Source organism: Thunnus maccoyii, chromosome 20 (assembly GCF_910596095.1).
Source record: "Thunnus maccoyii chromosome 20, fThuMac1.1, whole genome shotgun sequence".
Lineage (NCBI taxonomy): Eukaryota > Metazoa > Chordata > Actinopteri > Scombriformes > Scombridae > Thunnus > Thunnus maccoyii.
The window spans coordinates 19,926,525-19,945,748 of NC_056552.1; the positions used below are offsets into that span (position 1 = coordinate 19,926,525).

General features: G+C 40.5%; 1 protein-coding gene across 1 annotated transcript; it reads left to right on the forward strand.

The window, feature by feature from the left end:
- Positions 1–25: 25 nt before the first annotated feature.
- Positions 26–15,291, forward strand: tmem184ba (transmembrane protein 184ba). Its single transcript, XM_042397824.1, has 9 exons — positions 26–336; positions 429–487; positions 2,623–2,856; positions 4,580–4,745; positions 9,591–9,681; positions 9,792–9,959; positions 10,306–10,475; positions 10,566–10,760; positions 11,848–15,291. Exons 3-9 carry the CDS (start codon positions 2,623–2,625, stop codon positions 12,075–12,077), a joined length of 1,254 nt encoding a protein of 417 aa, XP_042253758.1. The 5' UTR covers positions 26–336; positions 429–487; the 3' UTR covers positions 12,078–15,291.
- Positions 15,292–19,224: the final 3,933 nt, after the last annotated feature.

Below are 19,224 nucleotides of genomic sequence, written 5' to 3' on the forward strand. Positions count from 1 at the left end.
CCGTGTGATCTGCCGTTAATCCGACAGTCAGGGAGAGAAAGAGGAGCGGTTAGGAATGACGGAGTTTGCTCTTTCAACTTTAGAAACACAGACTTTCTCTGGCGTATTTGTACCAACATGAGCTTTACAAGGATAATATAAAAGTTGTTTCAAATGAGAGGCAAACTGTAGGTGAGTTTGGGGGGAGACGCAGAGGTTGACGGGCTGCTGCTGCCCACTGTGGGCTAAAACATGGATGTCCGGGGAGCAACGGTGCGGCTCTGAGGAGGAATTAAGGCCGTTTCTGGGTTATTTCTGGCCGTTGAGTCTCTGACGGAGCTAAAGGGGATTTTAAAGGTGAGTTAAGTCTAAAAGGCGTTAGAAATTATCTATCTGTACACAAACACTTCTTTATCCGACTAATAGAAGTGTCTCTTTCTCAATTCCAGGTTTTAAACTCACTCCGAAAGTGAATCTGTGAACAGTTGTGACAAAACTATTAGCAAAGGTGAGTCTTTCTTGGCTTTGCTGTTTGTGTTTGAGCGTCATTTCCATGCTTATCCAAATCTGTTAAATCACAGTTACCCGCAACAGATAGCAAAAAATCATTGCAGCACGATAACATAACTGTTATGGAAGTAATGTTAAGTAAATAAAATACCAAAATGTGTACGTAGCTTTCTGCCCGAATAAATCCCAGTGTTGTTGTTTTTGTTGTTGTTGTTGCCAGTATGATAATCCAGTCTGGCTGTCACTCACATCATTACTTATTATGATTTATAAACACACCCTGGCTGCCCCCCATCGCCCCTTCCCATCTGTTGCTCACTCCTGACCTTCTGCCACACTCATGTATTATTCCTGTGTGTGTGTGTGTGTGTGTGTGTGTGTGTGTGTTTGTGTGTGTGTGACCCCACAGAAAGACCTTTTTTGCCTTTCAAATGAAACACACAGATGTCCCTTTGCTTCAGCACAGCATCATTTCACTGTCACCTGCATTGTGTGTGTGTGTGTGTGTGTGTGTGTGTGTGTGGCTGCTGATGCCTTCACTTCTTCTTGTTCCCATGTGGATCTGCTGATCCCTCGCAAACCAATACAAACGACCTGCTGTCCCTCTCTCTCTCACACACACACACAAACAGGGAATCTATAAATCCTCTCAGTCTCCCCATATAAAAGCGTGAAAGCAGCCTAATTCGTTTTATGGAACCCCTAAATTCAATCACCCGACTTTGACTTGATTAGTGTTGTAAAGGAACTGAATAGTGGCTTGTGTTTGGGCAGCATTGTGCCCACCTGTCATTGTCCGTGCTGTTAGTTCTCCATGTTAATGTGACTTTCGGTTGCCATGCTGCTCTGGCAGAGGAGACAGAATGAAGGATAGCATCTCTCACTGTCTCTTTTTCCATTTTTAGAACTTATGCCCACTCTTATTGTTATGCCGTGTGCTTCCGTTCAGCCCCCACCACCACAACATCAAGGTCTCTGTCTCCCCGGAGCTCTCACATGACAACTGTCTGTCAGTGTACAAGAACAAACGCACCCTGAGTACATGGCTGTGTCACCCTGGAGACGGTGACAAGCTGCTGCTTATGTAACGTGTCTTCTGGCTACTTCAAGTCCAGTCATCTTCAGGATCAGGGAGTAGAAACAGCAGCGTATGACATCTTTTGTTAACCTCGCTAGGATGTTGATTCTTGTTTGACTCACTGCTCAGATATAGGAAGAAATGCACTTATCAGAGGGTGTAAAAATCCGCCCTAAAACAAATGTTGACACTGATATGTAGCATGGTTTGGGTTCGCTCTGTTGTTTGAAGCTGTGTCTTACTAATTCCAATAAAAATTGACCACAATTGATGATATCCAGGTTTTTATATCACATGTGCAGTGGGGTTAGATAGAAGAAAATGTCAGGTTTTAGATGTAGGCACATAATTTCATACTGAAAATCATCATACAAGGAGGTGTCCATGCTTTTTGTTAACTTGGAAAAATACAGTATGATATCACCGCTCAAACCCAGAGTGGAAAAGTAAATCTTCAGGCATATTATCTGGCAGTGGTCAACGTATTCTGGGACATGTAGTCTCCTTTACATAGAGTCCAACACAGATACCATTGTACAAGTGGGACACACATATTCTCAACTCATAGTCACACCTGTTGACTTATAATGTCCTTGTGTTTATCCTCTGTCTCTATTTCTAACTCAGATTACACATTACATTGATAAGTGTGTGTGATCTATATTCCAGGTTGATGATTACTAGTGGAAATGGATGTTCATACTTTCACTGCACAGTTACTGGAAAGAATTTCACTGGTTTCTATATGTACACACATTGATTTGACCCTCGCTGACCAAATGCACTCCCTTACCTTAACCATCACAATTAAATGCCTAACCCTGAACTGAATCTTAAAACCAATTCTTAACCTTCAGCCACATAGTGGGAAATGGCCAAAATGTCCTCATTTCCCAAAAATGTCGTCACTCCCACAGTTCAATTAATAGATTCACCAGTACACACACACACACACAAATACACTTACACACTGTGAGCCACTTGGCTGATATGTCATCTTATTCTGTCCAACTGGCTCTTTAGACTTGAAAGTTTGACAGCATGTTGTTTTCCAGATGTTGAGGCTATGGAGGCGAGACGTTCCGCTCTCAGAGAGGCTTGGGGAGGACTCTCCTCTGGCTGCGGCACCGGGGCCCCCACCCACGGCAGCTCTGACAGGCCCTAATATCTCCTGGCTCCCGGAAGCCCCGCTGCTGAGCCCAGACCAGCCCATCTTCCTCATGACTCCCACTGCGCAGGCTGTGTCTGGCTTCTTTGTATGGACCGCACTCATCCTCACCTGTCACCAGGTAATGCCTTTCAAACAGTGCTTAACTATGCTCATCTCACTGCACAGTGTGGATTTCTGTTTGCTTAGCTGTCTGCCTTACAGTAATAATCTGGCAAATATTTAGATAGTAAAAGTATTAAAACCACTAGCCAGCATGTTGTGTCTCCAGAAGTGTGGTGCTCACATTTCCCCATTTTTCAGCACGACTAACTGAAAATTCACAGAACATTAAAACATCTACATTTTTTTATTTATCGTGTCTTAATTGTACTAAAACTGGGTAATTGTGCAGACCGGCTTTCCAGAAGCAGTTGCACATATTAAACTGGATTTTTGACAGGCAGGTGTGTGTGTTGTTTTATGCACAGGTGATGTGATCCTGCAAACACACACATCTGTTCAGGCCCAGCTAAGGGCAGGGGTTGCTTGGCAACATCCCTCAGCGGGTGTTTGTGATATGGAGCATGAACACACACACCTACAGGACACACACGCAAAGGTGAAATTTGATCTAGGTGGATGAAAAGCCTGTGTGACATCTGAATGAAAAAAGAAATACAGTGGAGTTATAGTTTTTCCTCTCATACATTCTTGAGAGATGATGTCAGGTAACGTTTTGATTTAGGACGCTGACACAGAGACCGTTTTTGTTTTCACATACGAAGAAAACAAAGTTGAAAAATTTTTTTTAAATCAGAGTGTTTTCTGATATCTACAGTGAGGTCCAGAAGTCTGAGACCACATTGAAAATCTCTAATATCTTCATGTAAATCTGGAAATAATCCGAAAGTTTGAGGATTCAGAAACATTTGAAAACAAAAGAAGTTATGACATCTAAACTGAAAAAGAAATATTTAAGATTCTACACTATTACTAGGTCAGCAATCAAATTTAAGCACATTTGTGGCAACTTAACTCCTTGGTAAAAAAGTACAGATTTCCTTGAGTTGTATCTCTTCCACTGAAGCATGCATTCAGATGGCACTCAGGTAGATTTGATCTTCTCATCAGAGGCTCGTTCAAGTACTCAGCTTGCAGCCAGTGTTCACCTGTTATAAATATGGCTGTGTCTCAAGTTTCCAGCAGATAAGTAGCATTGTGGGAAACATGGCATCAGAACTAAGTGAAAGTGTCAGAAGTCACATCGTTATTCTAAGCAAAGAGAGGCTTTCTCGGCATCAAATCATGGCTAGACTAAAGGTTTCTAAGGGGGACAGTGCATGAAACTCTAAAACGCTTTTCAGAAGCACGATCAGGCAGACCAAAAGTGACCTCACCATCAGAAGACCAATACATCAAGCTGAGCTCCCTGAGAGATAGAAAAGCAACTTCATCACAGATACAGAATTTGCTGAATAAAGAACGCAAGAGTCCAATCAACAAAAGTACTGTCAAAAGAAGGCTGTTTTGGAGTGGTCTCAGTGGACAAGTAGCAGTTTCTAAACCACTTCTCAGGAGGAGACACAAGGCCAAACACCTGGGTGGGCTAAGAAATACCAGCATTTCACAGTGGATGACTGGAAAAAGTCCGATGATGAACCCATGTTTCTGTTTTATGGCAGTAACAGAAGGGTGTATGTAAGGAGACAAACAAAGTACCACTCCATTCTTCAGAGACACACTGTACCCTCTAGTTTGCATCTTTGTGAAGAAAGATTCACACCATAACACACCTCAAGCACACCTTGTTCAGTTTAATGTTGATTAAATGTGCATTTCCATGTTATCTGTCTTTGCCCCAGATCTACATGCACCTACGTTTCTACAGTTCACCTAGGGAGCAGCGTCACATCGTACGGATTCTCTTCATCGTTCCTATCTACGCCTTCGACTCTTGGCTCAGCCTCCTCTTCTTCACCAACGACCAGTACTATGTCTACTTTGACACCGTCAGGGACTGCTACGAAGGTAAGGACATGTTTTGTCTGTCTTTGTCCTTCTCTTTCTCTAATAGATATAGATCGATAAATCGTCTCGCCTAATGCTCGCTCGTTGGATTGCTGTTTTGGGGTTCAGTATGGTAAATGTATATGTATGGTATATATTTATGGTAAAGAGGATCCACATAGCTCTCATGATACACTGTTGTCTTCGATAAACACACACAATTACTGGCATTTGTTTTGATACCATTGATGGCTAGAAGTTGTGCTGATTAAAATCCTTTCCACCTCATTGACAACTGTTCCAGTTGAGTTGTTGAACCACATTGTGATCAGTTCAGATTGGAGATGAATGAACAGTCTGTCCATCCTTTCTTAACGGATTATTCAACCCACGATGAAGGTTAATTTAGCAAAGTGCCCCATTCACATCAGAGTTGAAGAGAGTTTTCTAAATGCATTGATTCACAAATGTTTGGATGGGAGCTACAAAGTGTTTAATGTAGTTTATATCAGCCTTTTTTGTAATCTACAAATCTCCATGCATATACACATCCCAGAAAATTTCATTTTGATATTGGTTTGAGTTGAATGAGTGCGAGTGGCATCTATAGGAAGATATAAGCATGTGTCAATGGTCGACTGCTCGCTGTAGCTTCATTTATTCTTTAGAATAGAGTTTGTTTACTTGTGTCACGTCAGAAAAGTTGAAGGAGATGATGAGCTGGCAGCTTTGCTGAGCGGATGGATGACGCAGACACGATGAATGCTGCCTGATGCTTTGAATATCCGTCTATTCTTACATTCTTGAATCGGCAGAAGGTGGTGAAAGGCGGCCGACTGCCTCCTCTCTTTCTCCTCTATGTCTCAACAGTCAGTCGTGACGCTCAGGATAGAAATAGTTCACACACAGGGACACTCAGCTGGGTCGTCGCTTCCTGTGTCGAGTAATCAATGATGTCACGTGTATTTGAAGGCAGATCGGAGGCGCTCTATGTATGGTTCTGCTTTTGACAGGAAGTGTTATCTATATTGTTGTAGTCATCACTCTAACAGACAGATGATTCTCCCCTTTCTTTTCTTCCTCCTTCTCTTTCTTTTTCAAACCCTCAGCTCATTTTCATCCAAGTCTCTACTCCTCTTCCTCTTCTTCTTGTTATCTACTCTTATTCTCTGCCTTCACTCCTCCACATGTTTGCATACACTCCCCAAGTGACTGCTGAGCCCTGCCCAGATCCTTTCCTGAGTAAGGATGACCGACCTGTTGCATGGCAACTGCGCTCACAAATCTTCCTCATCAGCCGGACTGGCTGCGTCAGATAATGAGTTTCTCTCAGCCAAACTTGCTGCAAAGTTCCCCTTTTCATTGTATGTAGGCCTACTGTATTGCCGTGGCAACCGACAGCCGATGGGGGTCCTTTGGGAGATGTGAAAGAGCAAAATGGTAAACAGCTGAGACACGCAGAGCTACTTGAAGCAGATCAACCAGTATTCGTCACAGTGTCTACAGCAGCTTTTGTTAAACCAGACAGTGAACAGGCATGTATGGCATGAGCTCTTATTATCTAAGCGTCATCTGACGTCAGGCAGGAGGCCATGAAGAAGACAGTGACGAAGTTTGAGTGTGTGTGTGGGTGGAGTAGAAGTGAAGGCAGTGGGGAAAAAAGGAGAATTTAATAACTCTGCTACAAAGAGCTGATGTAACAAGAATCACTGCCAGCAGTACAACTGAGATCTGCTTTGAGAAGTGTGTTGTGATGCAACACTACAACGCACACACAATGACACACACACACAATAACACACACTCAACATACATCACATTATCAGACTTTCACAGTTAGCTGATACACACCCATCACCCTCACCTCGTTTTACCTCATGCACAGTCACACAAACACTTCTTCACTGTGTGTGTGTGTGTGCATGCATGAACACACACACACAAACTCACACACACAGGGACAGGAAACTCCTCAGGGGTTAACAGGATTAGCCTGGTTGTGTTTTTTTTTTCTTGGTCGTCTTCGCCCTCTCACTGAAGCAGCACAGAGGAGAGATAATCCACCAGTCACAAGAGACAGTCAGGTGAATATCAGTCACACAGGCAAAGGTGTGTGTGTGTGTGTGTATGGTCCAGGTATTCCTCACATTGTGGGGACTTAAATCTGTTTACACAGTCATGTTATGGGGACTTGCCTCCCTTATGGGGACAAAAAGCAAGTCCCCTTAACGTAAAATCATTAATTTTGTGTGTGTGTGAGGGGTTTATTCTTCTGTTCTTGTGAGAACTGTTTTGATATTTTCTGCTCTGAAAGTGAAGATGTTTTTGTGCAGAGGGGGATTTTTATTATAAAGTCTCAGATTATGGTAAAGAGTTAGAGGAGGGTCTTCAGAGGGGTGTGTGTGTGTGTCTGTGTGTCTGTGTGTGTGTGTGTGTGTTTGTGTACATGATCCTCGAGGTTCACTTAAAACATTTCGGCATGAATTCAGTCAACTGTGCTCTGTGTTCTGTTTCATTATTTCCTACTTGAGGGGAACTGTGTCTGTTTGCATTTGATGCATCAGAGACAACACTTGATGTCTCCTGTGGGCTCTTCATCTCGCTCATAGTTTCAGTAAATACAAGCAAACACATGCTGGGATTAGTGTAACTGGGAGGACATTGCTCTGACTGTCTCAACTCTGACTAAACTCTAACCTACACTGTGGAGTTGGGATTTAGTATCATTTTATTGAATCTGAATCCAGTCTGAATCCTTCAAGTAACAAATTTTAACTTAATATTAAAGATTGATGTTTAAAAAAAAGCTAAATGAATGTTTTGTACAGTGCTCTTTGCCAATAAAACAAGTGGAATCATATTAGTTTAGTTTAGTTTTAAATAATATATTAATAATGAAGGATTGATTTGGTTTGGCTGCTCAATTCTAGTCCTAATCCTAATCCCAGCAGTGAGAAATGGAAAAATATGTTGGTTTTTTTTTACCCTCACAAGAGCATTTTGGCATCATAGAAATAAAAATCACAAACTCAGAGATATATGGCTGTCAACCTTTTACCTGCGTTAGGTTGTTTCCATTCAGTGACTGTTCAGTTATTATTATGTCTGAATCTATAATGTCAGATCTGGCGTCAGTGATCAGGTCTGGACAGTCATGGTGGTCAGAAATATAAATCACACGCTTCTTTCTTTCTTTCTTTCTTTCTCAGTCACCTCTCCTAGACAAAAATAAGATGTGTCTTAATGTTTTCAAATGACTGTGTTTTCCTGTGAGTTCATGAATATTTTTGAGAATATGCTGCCATATAACAGAGTCAGTGGTGGATAAACCAATACTGGTTGGCTGCCACAGGCCTCAAAATAACATAACTTGCTGCATTTTATGGTGGATGACAAACTTCATTTATTGACTTCAGATGAACACAGTGTCTGTGTCATCAGGGATACAATTAGACAGGTGAACAATGTTTAGTTCATATTTTATGGATTTTTTTTGATGAGTTGACTTTTTGTAGGTGAGAAAAGTAGTTAATTTTGGACATTGGTCATCCAGGTGTGACTGGTGATCATTTCTGTGAGTCCAGTGATTATGTGTAAACTATATTTAGACTTTGAAATCATAACTCATAAGTAGAGTTTCTGAAACTGTTTGAGGTGTGACCTTTACTGTGAAATATTTTAGAAATTACGTGTCTTATTGTGCCACTGGAACAATAGAAATCTTATGTCTTCATTAAGCGTGGACAGCTGCTGTTTTTGAACTACAACATATAAATAACACATTATGATTGTGCAGTGTTTCCTAGCAGCTGCTTTCTGTGTGACAGGAAGAGATGTGTTTTGTGTTCTGTGTGTGGGTCTGAGGCTGATTCATGCTGTTGTATTTCTCAGTGTGTGGTATTACATTGCTAATCTCTGTAGACCGTTATCTGCATATCAATGCAGGATCTGTGGGCGATGGGGCAAGATTTTGGTACCAGAAGCCTTCTGGTTTCCATTTGTGGTCTGAGTAGTATTGACCAATCAGGTTTGAGCAGGCTTTGGTTGCATGCAGGTAAACAGTCTGTGTAGAGAGCAGAAGAGGTGGAACGCATTGACCGAAAAGCAATCATCAGCTATCATCTGACAACAATTTAGCTTTTTTTTTTTTTTTAATTGATCTGTATTTATATGCATGTATCTGTTCATAGAGAGAATCAGCTGAAATGTCATCTGGACCCTCTCAAGTTGCTAATTGGACTCTAAACAACCCCCGGTGCACAGACAAGGAAGTCTTGGCCTGGATATCCGTTATCCGGATATCCACCGGCTAATTCTGAAACCCTGAAATATTGACCGTTGCCCCCAGAGGCTAAATCATCGTCAGACAGATATCTGATGGAGATTGTCACCGTTCAAACTATTTTCTCAGTTATCTCTTGTTGCCGTTTGAAGCTGCTATTCTGAAAAGTTGGCAAGTGCAATGCTAATGGTTTTTAAATATAAAAATGCTGTTAATCTGTAACAATGTTGGCACGTAAAATATAAATCTGTTTACAGTAATACTTTCCATGATGATTTAAAACTCATAAGTGGAGGACTGATGAATACTGTAGGCTGAAGTCTAACCATTACATCATGGATGAAAGGTGTTTCAGTATTTGTTCAGAGAAACAAACTCCCCCCATATCAAAGGCTTTTATCGAAAATTCAGAAGAAGAATAAAGCACCACAGTCAGGATCATTGTTGTCCTTCTTTAACATTCATCATTTTTAAAGTTTTACTCAACTTTTTGTCAAAACCAAGAAACAGAGAAAACAGGAAAAAAACAAGGAAATAACGTCTGATAACACATAAAAACAACCTCTCTCTCTGTTTTTCACCAGCGTTTGTAATTTACAACTTCCTGAGTCTGTGCTATGAATACCTGGGAGGAGAGAGCGCCATCATGGCAGAGATCCGAGGGAAACCCATCGAGTGAGTCTCAGATTTCTCCTGTTTAGCTGCAACACTGTTAATCCTCCACAGACGAGACTCATTATTTTCATTACGTCAGTAAGTGTAAACTCAGTGTTTTGTCCCTTCAGGTCCAGCTGTATGTACGGTACCTGCTGTCTGCGAGGGAAGGCCTACTCCATCGGCTTCCTGCGCTTCTGTAAGCAGGCCACTCTCCAGTTCTGTGTGGTCAAACCGCTCATGGCCATCATCACCGTTATCCTGCAGGCCTACGGAAAATACAAAGATGGAGACTTCAAGTAAGTGGTTAGAGGTCTGCCAACTAGCCTGAGTTGACAATAAGTGCAATTACAACAGAGGAATAGTTGCGCATTTAGCCGTTTTAAAAACCCACAGTCACCAGAATCTGGCAACCAAGATGACATAAACTTGTGGATTACACCTTTAATTTTTTATATTAATTTAATATCCTTAAACTGATTACCACCTCCTCCCTTAATCGTTTCAGTTTGGGACTTTAATCTCTAATGGGAAATTTTAGCTTTTAGCATGAGCTACAAAAATAGATAATCAGAACAAAACTAAAATAATCCACAAATCACAACCAGTAACATCATGCTGTTGTCTTCTTCTCTCTCACCACAGTGTTGCCAGTGGTTACCTGTACGTCACCATCATCTACAACATCTCCGTCAGTTTGTCTCTGTATGCCCTGTTCCTCTTTTACTTCGCCACGCGGGAGCTGCTCAGCCCTTACAGCCCCATGCTCAAGTTCTTCATGGTCAAGTCGGTCATCTTCCTCTCCTTCTGGCAGGGTACGCCGACTCCTATTAATAACACAAACATACGCGTGTTCCAACAAGTGTTTTACCGCCATTAAATCCCGTCTTCTTATCCGTGGTCAGGCATGCTGCTGGCCATTCTGGAGAAGTGCGGGGCCATCCCTCAGATTAACTCGGTGGAGGTGTCTGTCGGCGAGGGGACGGTCGCCGCCGGTTACCAGAACTTCATCATTTGCATCGAGATGTTTTTCGCAGCGCTGGCTCTGCGTCACGCTTTCACGTACAAAGTCTACATGGACAAAAGTCTTGATTCACAAGGTGAGATGACGACGGAGTTTGCTGCGTGTTACAAAAAAAGGGAAAAATCTCGGTCAGAAACGTTCTAAAATATCCTTTCACATCCTGTTTTTTCTCCATTTTATTTATATCTGTTCCCATCTGTTCCCATCTGTTCCAACACATATTTTCCCTTTCCTTTCTCTTATTTTTAAACCAAATTTCACCCACTCCTTTGTTTACTTTCTCTCCTTTTTTTATCGTTTTCTTTTTCCTTTCTTTGCGCCTTTCTTGGCCATCCCTCACATTTTTGTTTCAACACCATATGGGGTCATGTTCTCCTGTCCTGTTTCTACACATCCGTCTTCATTTTTCTCTTTTTTTTTTCTGTGCTGCGTTACAAAGGACCTGTTCCTACATACGGACAGTTTGGTAGGTTAAAAACTGTTTACCCCACAGTCCCCTCCTCGTTTTCTTCTTCTATGCTGCTGTTGTTTTTAGCTTAGACATGTTGTCCTCACATGTATTAAGTCGCTCCCTGTTTTTGTTCTTTTTTTATCCTCGCTTGGTTTTGGGTGTGTTGTTTACCTGTAACCTCTTGCTCCAATGACACCATTTCCTTTTCTAACTTATTCCTACACTCATTCACTTTTTCTTATGGTTCCTTCCTGTCTCGCGTCCCTTTATATTACCATGAAGCCCTTTTTTCCCCTTCTGTCCTCTCTCTAAATCACATCCAGTGTACAATTCCTCCTTTCCCCTCATTTCTTTTTCACCCCTTCCCTCCTTTTGTCTCGCTGTTCAACACCCTTTAAATCACTGATGCCCCATTCCTCCCTCTTCTCTATTTTTAGTCCCTTCTTTTCCCCTCCCAGCCTTTTCCTCTTCCACTAAATCACCCCTCATCTCTTCTTCCTCTATTCTCTCCCTCCTCCTTCTTTCCCCTTTTCTTTCACACATCCCTTCTTCACCTTTTCTTCCCATCGCTGTTTTATTTTCTTCCACATGTCTACACTCTTTATAGTCCCCTCCCTACTGTCCCTTTCCTCTTTCTTTAAACCCCAGTTTCACTCTCTCTTTCACCTCCTCCCCTCTAACTCCTTTCTCTCGTCTCGTCCGCCTCTCGCAGGCCGCTGCGCCCCCATGAAGAGCATCTCCAGCAGCCTGAAGGAGACCATGAACCCGGGCGACATGGTCCAAGACGCCATCCACAACTTCTCCCCAGCCTACCAGCAGTACACCCAGCAGTCCATGCTGGAGCAGGGGGCGCCTCCGCCCGTCTGCCGCACCCTCAGTGTCGTCAGCGCCCGCGGCGACACCGAGAAGACCCTCCTGCTCAGCTCCGACAACGAATTCTAGAGCAGGAAATGTCAAGAAACGGGCACTGGTCTTACAGCTGAATGGGATTCAGACTGATGTTTTAATGGCGGATGGAAACGTACTTAATCGTCCCGTGCAGCCGGTCTTCTTCAATGTGTGAATGATCAGAGAGTTGTGTGTTGTGTTTTTCCTGTTTTTGAGACTGATCATGATTATGAGGACCTTCCTGCGTAAACATTTCTGCACCCACATTTCCCAAGAGTCTCAATCTAAGATAATTTGGTGATAAATCCAGCCAGAAAACGAAGAGGGTTGTGTCATTTCCTGGAAAGTCTGTGAGTCACACCTGCACATACTGAATCATACTTGACTTTTGAAACGCACATTTTTCTGGCTCGGATAGAAGCTTCATTTTGGTTAAAGTTCGGTCTTGTTTCCTTTGCCCAAATGTATTTCTCAGTGGCAACGTAGTAATCCTAATGGATGTTACTTTTAGTTTGCGTTTTGAAGGCCCTGTTGTTCTCACATGGTCATTTGCTGTGTTTATCAAGGTTTCCTCAGTCATGAAAATACTTAAAAAGATGAATTAGATTTTTTTTTTTCCCCCATGACTGGAAATGGAAAATATCATTAAAGTTTCATAAAAGTTTTGAACTTTTAATTTTGTGAATATTTAGGTCTTCATTTGCAATAATTTGAAAAATGTAGCAAATAAGTTGCACTTCAAACAATGTTTTCACTGTCATGGCAGTGTTGTCATACAGTCCTAAAAAAAGTTGTACGAAGTAATAGAACATAGATTAATTGTAAATACAGTGGGGGGGGGACCCTGGTTTATTGCTGCATTTTAAGGGACACATTCACAGCAGAGTGGAGATGCATTTAAAGGGAAACCAAGTGAAAAAAACACGAGTTCATGTCGGTTGTACGGATCAATGTGTTATTGATATTAGATGGAACAGATGAGAGCGAGAGCAGATTATAGATTATACAGTACATCTGCTCCAGCAAGAGTGAAGGGCAGCCGCAGCAGAGCCGGGCAGGATTACGCTGCTGTAATTGGGGCGTTATTTGAACGGGCAGGATTAAAGCTTGTGCTGATTCACTGCAGTAGACCTCTGCACGCCACAATGTAGGTTAACTGGATTGAGGGAAAATCAGTAGAAGAATATAGGTTAAAGCTAACTATAGGTGCCTGTTCTCAAAAGAGGAGCTCTGTCATAAGAATCAAGCCTTCCCTTTGTTAATATACTGTAGCAGTTAAAGGTTTGGACACAGTTTCTCATTTACTTGAATGAGAAAGTGCAAGAAACTTTGGCTGGTGCTGTACATACATTGTACAAGATGTTAAAGGCAGACAGTTTTGACATTTGGAGTTGAACTGAATTTAAATTTTCACTTATCTGTGTAAGGACGTATAAACTAGCTATTGTGCATAATTTTCAATTTTTCAAAAGAGGATAAAATCCCCTATAAGAATCCTAGTGATTTCCCTTTTTCAACAAGCGCACACAGGCATTTGTCATGTACGATTATCTGACCCTTTACAACATGTAACATTTGAGAGCACCTGTCATGGTACTGTGTTTAACACCGAACACCAAGGAGATATATTCTGATTCCTTTGCAAACATGAATTTTAATTTCAGTTCAACTTTAAAGTTGTTTGAATAGTTTAATTTCAAGGTAATGCCTTTTCAAAAATCCATCCATCTCAATATCTGACTGCCTTGTTTGGCTCCAATTATCTGGGAATTACTAAAAATCCATCCGATCAGGCCAGTTTTCTGCTTTTGCTCTCACACACCCACTGTAATGACTTCTTTATCGGCCAGTCAGGTTTCAGTATTGCAAGTTTTTTTTCTTGCGAGGACCCAAGTTGTCAGCTTAACTCCATTTTTGCACATTATACAGACCTTATCCTGAGTTATGGTGTATTTTAAAGCTAAAAAAAATAAACTCAATATCAGCACAATAATATGAGAATAATATATTCTGTCCACTTCATTTTCATCTTTTTACAATATATTAGACAGATAATATTCTTTCATGTAATCCATAAACTTCTCTTTGACTTGGATGCTCTTCTGCTCTTCCAGTCAAGTCTTTATTTTTTCTTGTTTGATTTCATTTCACCGCAGTCAGAGCTGTTTTTACACATAATTGGAGTTTGTGAGTCATCTGAATGAGTCATGCTGAGTGTGCTGACGTGTTTACTGTAACTACTTTCACTGCTGTGCTGTAGCTCTGCATGAACACCAGAGGGACGTGCCGAGAAGAAGACAGGAACACGTTCGCACTGTTATCTACAAGCTGGCAGGCAGTTATCACACACTTTAAGCTTGATGCACAGGGAAAAAAACGCTTTGTCTGAGCGGTACTTTCACTGTCACTTTCTTTTCTTCTCATCACTTTGTTGTGTCTGTGTCTTGGTCTTTTTTTAAAGTTCTGCTTCTGCCTGATATAGTATTAGTTTTAAACAGGAGAGAAGCCACGTCAGTGCACAAGAGCACTGGCCTATTTTTAGACATCGCTTAGTGTTGTCTGGATAATTGGGTTGCTACATTTTGACATGGATACAAACTGGATTGTATTTATCATGACTGAGCTACAGAAGAGCCTGTATTACTTTATACCCTGTATTGTGCATTTATTAGTGTGCTTCTTTAAATTTGAACATTTTTTGTGCTTGCAAAAAAAAAGTAATTTTCCTTTATATTTTCTTATCAGGGTGGAAACTGACAGGTTTTTTTTGTTTCATTGAAGCTCCTAAAGGCAGGTTTTCTTGCCTGATGTTGCCTGATATTGTAATAACAGTAATTTACTATTTAAAAGCAAAGTAGCCAGTATGTCCATGTTACAGCACTTTGAATGCCATAATTCACTTTTAAGCCGCACTCTTCTGCCTCTTTCTCTTCTTCAGCATCGTTTGTGACATGTTACATGAGATGTATATGAATATCGCTGAGAAAAGGCTGTAGACTAACATTGTAAATAAAGTTTTAAGTGCTGTCTACAGGGGGAATAGTAGTGATGTATGTTGAAATAATTATATATGCTGTAAACAATGAGCACAGGAAAAAACATAGTTTTGTACTTTTAATTCATAACTGTCTTTTTTTTATTATTTCAATGATTGTTTTGGTTTCTAGTCTTGTATATTTTGAAGCTGCTCATGATGCTACTGTTTCATGTCAAATGTATAAATATCTGGAGAAATAATAAAAGATATTTAGTCAGGTATGTAAGTTTACCCCTTGTGTTTTTTTTAAATTTGTGTAATATATACAGTATATTGTGTCATGAGGAGTAGCAGCCAGCATGAACTGAAGAATATGTCTTTAATTAACTTGTGTGCAGGCACAGATAAACAGAACAAACAGAGCAGAGGGTCCAACAAGACTGAACTGAAAACCAGAACTAAAATACAAACTAACCTGACGAAGGGAAGAGGTGCAGGTGGAACAGGAGAACAGGAAAGGAGCTGATTGGCTGGGGAAGACACAGGAAGCGGGGCAGGGCTAACGAGGCTGATACAGAGCAGGTGTGGAGGGAAAAGCAGAACAAATAGAAAACCCACAACTCACATGAACACAACTTAAATATACAAGTTAGCAAAAACAACAATCACACCTCAGCATAACATTGCCAACCTCAGGCTCTTTAAAGAACTTAAATTGCTGTTGACATTAACATGAAACAATAAGTTTGCGTAGTAAGTAGAGTGACGAAACAAGACAATCTGTCAGACTGTCGTCCCACTGTTACTTAGTTTCTATGAGGGTCAATGTGTAGCAAAACACTATCTCAAGTCATCCCTACTTTGTATCCACAAGTTTTCTTCTCCACAAGCTACATTAAAGTGACACTCTCATCAATTTTTATACATAAACATTTACTTGTCATTTAAAATGTTTAACAGGAATCATGTGTTACAAACTGCAGACGAGGAGTTTGATAGATATTGGTAGGGAAAGTTTAATGAAAGATGCTTTTTATGTATTTATTTAATTTAGTGATTAACAATGAAAGATGCTTTTGAGTTGCATCATGTTCTTTTATTTCCTTAAAGCTACAGTGAGGAAACAGTTCAATGTATCCTGTTGTATCTGTTGTTGCAGCGCCTGTGTTCCATTTTATCGAGTGTACTATTTAAATTTTATATTTAGATTCAATACTATTTTATTTATAAACTGTTCAGGTCAGTGGTATTTGTAGGGCTTGTATTTCAAAATGAATTATCTAAAAATTAAGACTACATTCTCCATAATCCCCTTGCTTACAGTGACAGTGGATTATGTTAAAGCCGCCCTGTGGAATTTTCCTGTAAACAACGTTTGTTTACATTCAGCGTTACTCACCAAAATGTACTGTGTATATATTATTAAACCTTTGGCAGGTACGTGTATCTCGTTGCCCGTGTGCTTGCGCGTAAACATGTGCGTCTTTGTGTTCATGCATTCATAGCAAAACCTCACAAATCAAAGTACTTTTCATTATTTTCTTCATTTGTCACTGTGAAAGACTGTAAACACTGGAGACACAGTGCTGTATTTTGAGCCACAAATATGTTAATTCTATAAAGCTATCCATCCAATAGTTCTGCTAAATGAGATGAGCTGGTAAACATTATATATTTATATAGAGACCATTCATCTTTTTCCTGGTGTATTGATGGTGAACTGCTGTCAAACTCAATGTAGCAGATATGAAGTTTTGAATTGGATCTAACACATTTTTTACACATTTATGTCCTCCATGAACTGTACAAGGCAAAAACAATGAAAAGTAAAACCCAGGCCTGAATCAGCAAGCTGCTCTGAATTAGTCGAATAATTTGAGAAATAATGCTTCTCTCATCATTTATTTTTAACACAAACTCACTTATCAGTCACTCTGTTATCTTTGGTAAGCTCACTGATTACACTTTAACCAGAGTGATGATAACTTGTCCATCACATCCTGTAGATGTACTTCCTTCATGTACCACGTGTGCATCTACTGTCTCAATCCATCCGACAACCACAAACACACCATTTTATGTACAATATGTACAACATTTATTATAATTAATATATAAAATAGACAATGTACTTAAATTTTCACAATAGAAAAAATACAAGTAATAAATACAAAGACCATTTTTTGTTTTGCAAGTATTACAAAACATCCAGCACAATTTGACAGATGTGAGACGTTAAAATATTGAGAATAAATGCTTTGCCACAAGGATATTCATATAGCTAAATATATGCCTCGTATCTTTAGGAGTTATTTGTCAACACAGTCTAATTGTGTTACAATGCCTGCTTAGAAATGATATTGCTAGCGCTATTCAGTGGCCGAGACTCCATGAAATCTAAGCCTGTTTGAGCCCAGTTAGCACATCTGGACTGAAACAGGCTCATGACCGATGGAGGTTTTCAAGTGAATAACCTCTTTCCACCTTCATTCCCAGTCCGCCTTGCCTACTTTCTTTCTCCATCAATCCCACAACTCCTCAACCTTCTTGTCTCCTCCTCATCTCCATCCATCTCTCCCAATTTATTCCACTCGGTTCATCCTTTAACGTCCCGTGTTTCGGCCGACCCTGCCAATTCGGAAGTGACCTTAATTTTTTTTTTTCACACACAACATAACATACAAATCATCATAGAAAAATAATATCCCTCCAAGAATCCACTATGACAAGCCAGTACAAACATGGCAAAAAACACACACACACACAAAAAATCATCATACAGCAATATGGCCATTGGCTTTGAGCATATTTCTACATAGCTAATAATTAACATTTTGTAAAGTAATCATCGTTGCCACACAATAATTAGACATGAGAATATCCCCAGACTAGTCATATGTAAGTACTTTTGAAAACATAGATAACATCACAGCACTCGTTAGCTTGTCTTTTCATAATATCTACCTTTAAATACAAATAAAATATAGAATATATCTCTGATAAATGTCACTCAACATTTTCGTCTCTCAACGGCACATAAAAACATTACAAATAAGAACAACAAAACAGGAATGTATGCAGAGAGTTTGCATCGACTTTTTGAGCGTAATTCCTACCAGATGTGACTCCGCTTTGACACGTTTTAAGCAAAATGACCAACATCTGTTGTTGGGAGTCTACCAGATATGAAAAAAGGAAGCCACAGTAGACTGTAGCAGAGTTACTGCACAATGGGGATTGTGAAATGAGTAATGTGGGATTGTAGTTGAGAAAACAGGAGAATCCATAGAAAAATCACAAAAAAAGAAATGTGTGGTCATGAACAGTCAAAAAAAAGGAGCAATTACAGTCCACTTTTACCTCTTAGGTTTGTATTCTTGGATCTCCTGCATACACTGAAGGCACTGCATTAATGTGAGAAGTGTGTTCACTAGCAGTACAAAACTACTATCCTGAACAGGGATGATTCTCAGGTAGAATAAGTAAGAGGAGTAGTGAATCCCAAAAAACAAAGAATTTCACTGAACATCTTAAAGGAATTTGTGACGTGCTAATCCAGAGTTTCTCAACCTTTTTCTGGACTGTGTCTGTGATGACTCATGACTCAAGCAGTTCGTGAGCTGTCACATGAATCTGAGCATGTAGGAAGCTCTGAATTGATTAGAAAGACATGATCCTTTTCCAATTGTTAAAGAAAGATCAATATATTAGTCTTAGAAATCTCCCATCAGGTTGAGAAACTCTTCTTAACAACTTGTAATGTCAGACTACAAATGTACCAGGAGTGCAGACGTTGAAGGGCTGGAGGAAGCTGCACATACGTCCGCTCCGCCCTTGTGTTTTTTTTTTTTTTTTTGCTGTTTGTCAGGTGCCGTAAAACAGAAGCGGAGAGAAGCTTCGGCCTTTGGGTGAACACAATCGAAACAGCGCCAGGATCACCGCTGGATTTGCTGAGCGGTGAAGATGTACAGTAACTGTGGTTGGGTTGGTCTGGCTTCAGTCACTTAGTCCACTTAAGTCAATGTCTACACCCCTTGTGGGTCAGGGGGAAAGAGTGTGAGGGTTTCGTTGCACATGTATGTGTGTGTATGTGTGTGTGTGTGTGTATGTATGTATGATCTGACTGGGTCTGAAAAAACTGGGTTTTGTGGGTGTATCAGTGCTCAACGCCTCGCTCACATTAAACCTGCTGCTGAACACGATCTAAACCTTGAGAGATTTAAA

Coding starts and splice junctions, on each gene's coding strand:
- tmem184ba (XM_042397824.1), top strand. CDS start 2,623: ATGTTGAGGCTATGGAGGCGAGACGTTCCGCTCTCAGAGAGGCTTGGG. Junction 9,682..9,791: donor ATCCGAGGGAAACCCATCGA/GTGAGTCTCAGA, acceptor TTGTCCCTTCAG/GTCCAGCTGTATGTACGGTA. Junction 9,960..10,305: donor TACAAAGATGGAGACTTCAA/GTAAGTGGTTAG, acceptor CTCTCACCACAG/TGTTGCCAGTGGTTACCTGT.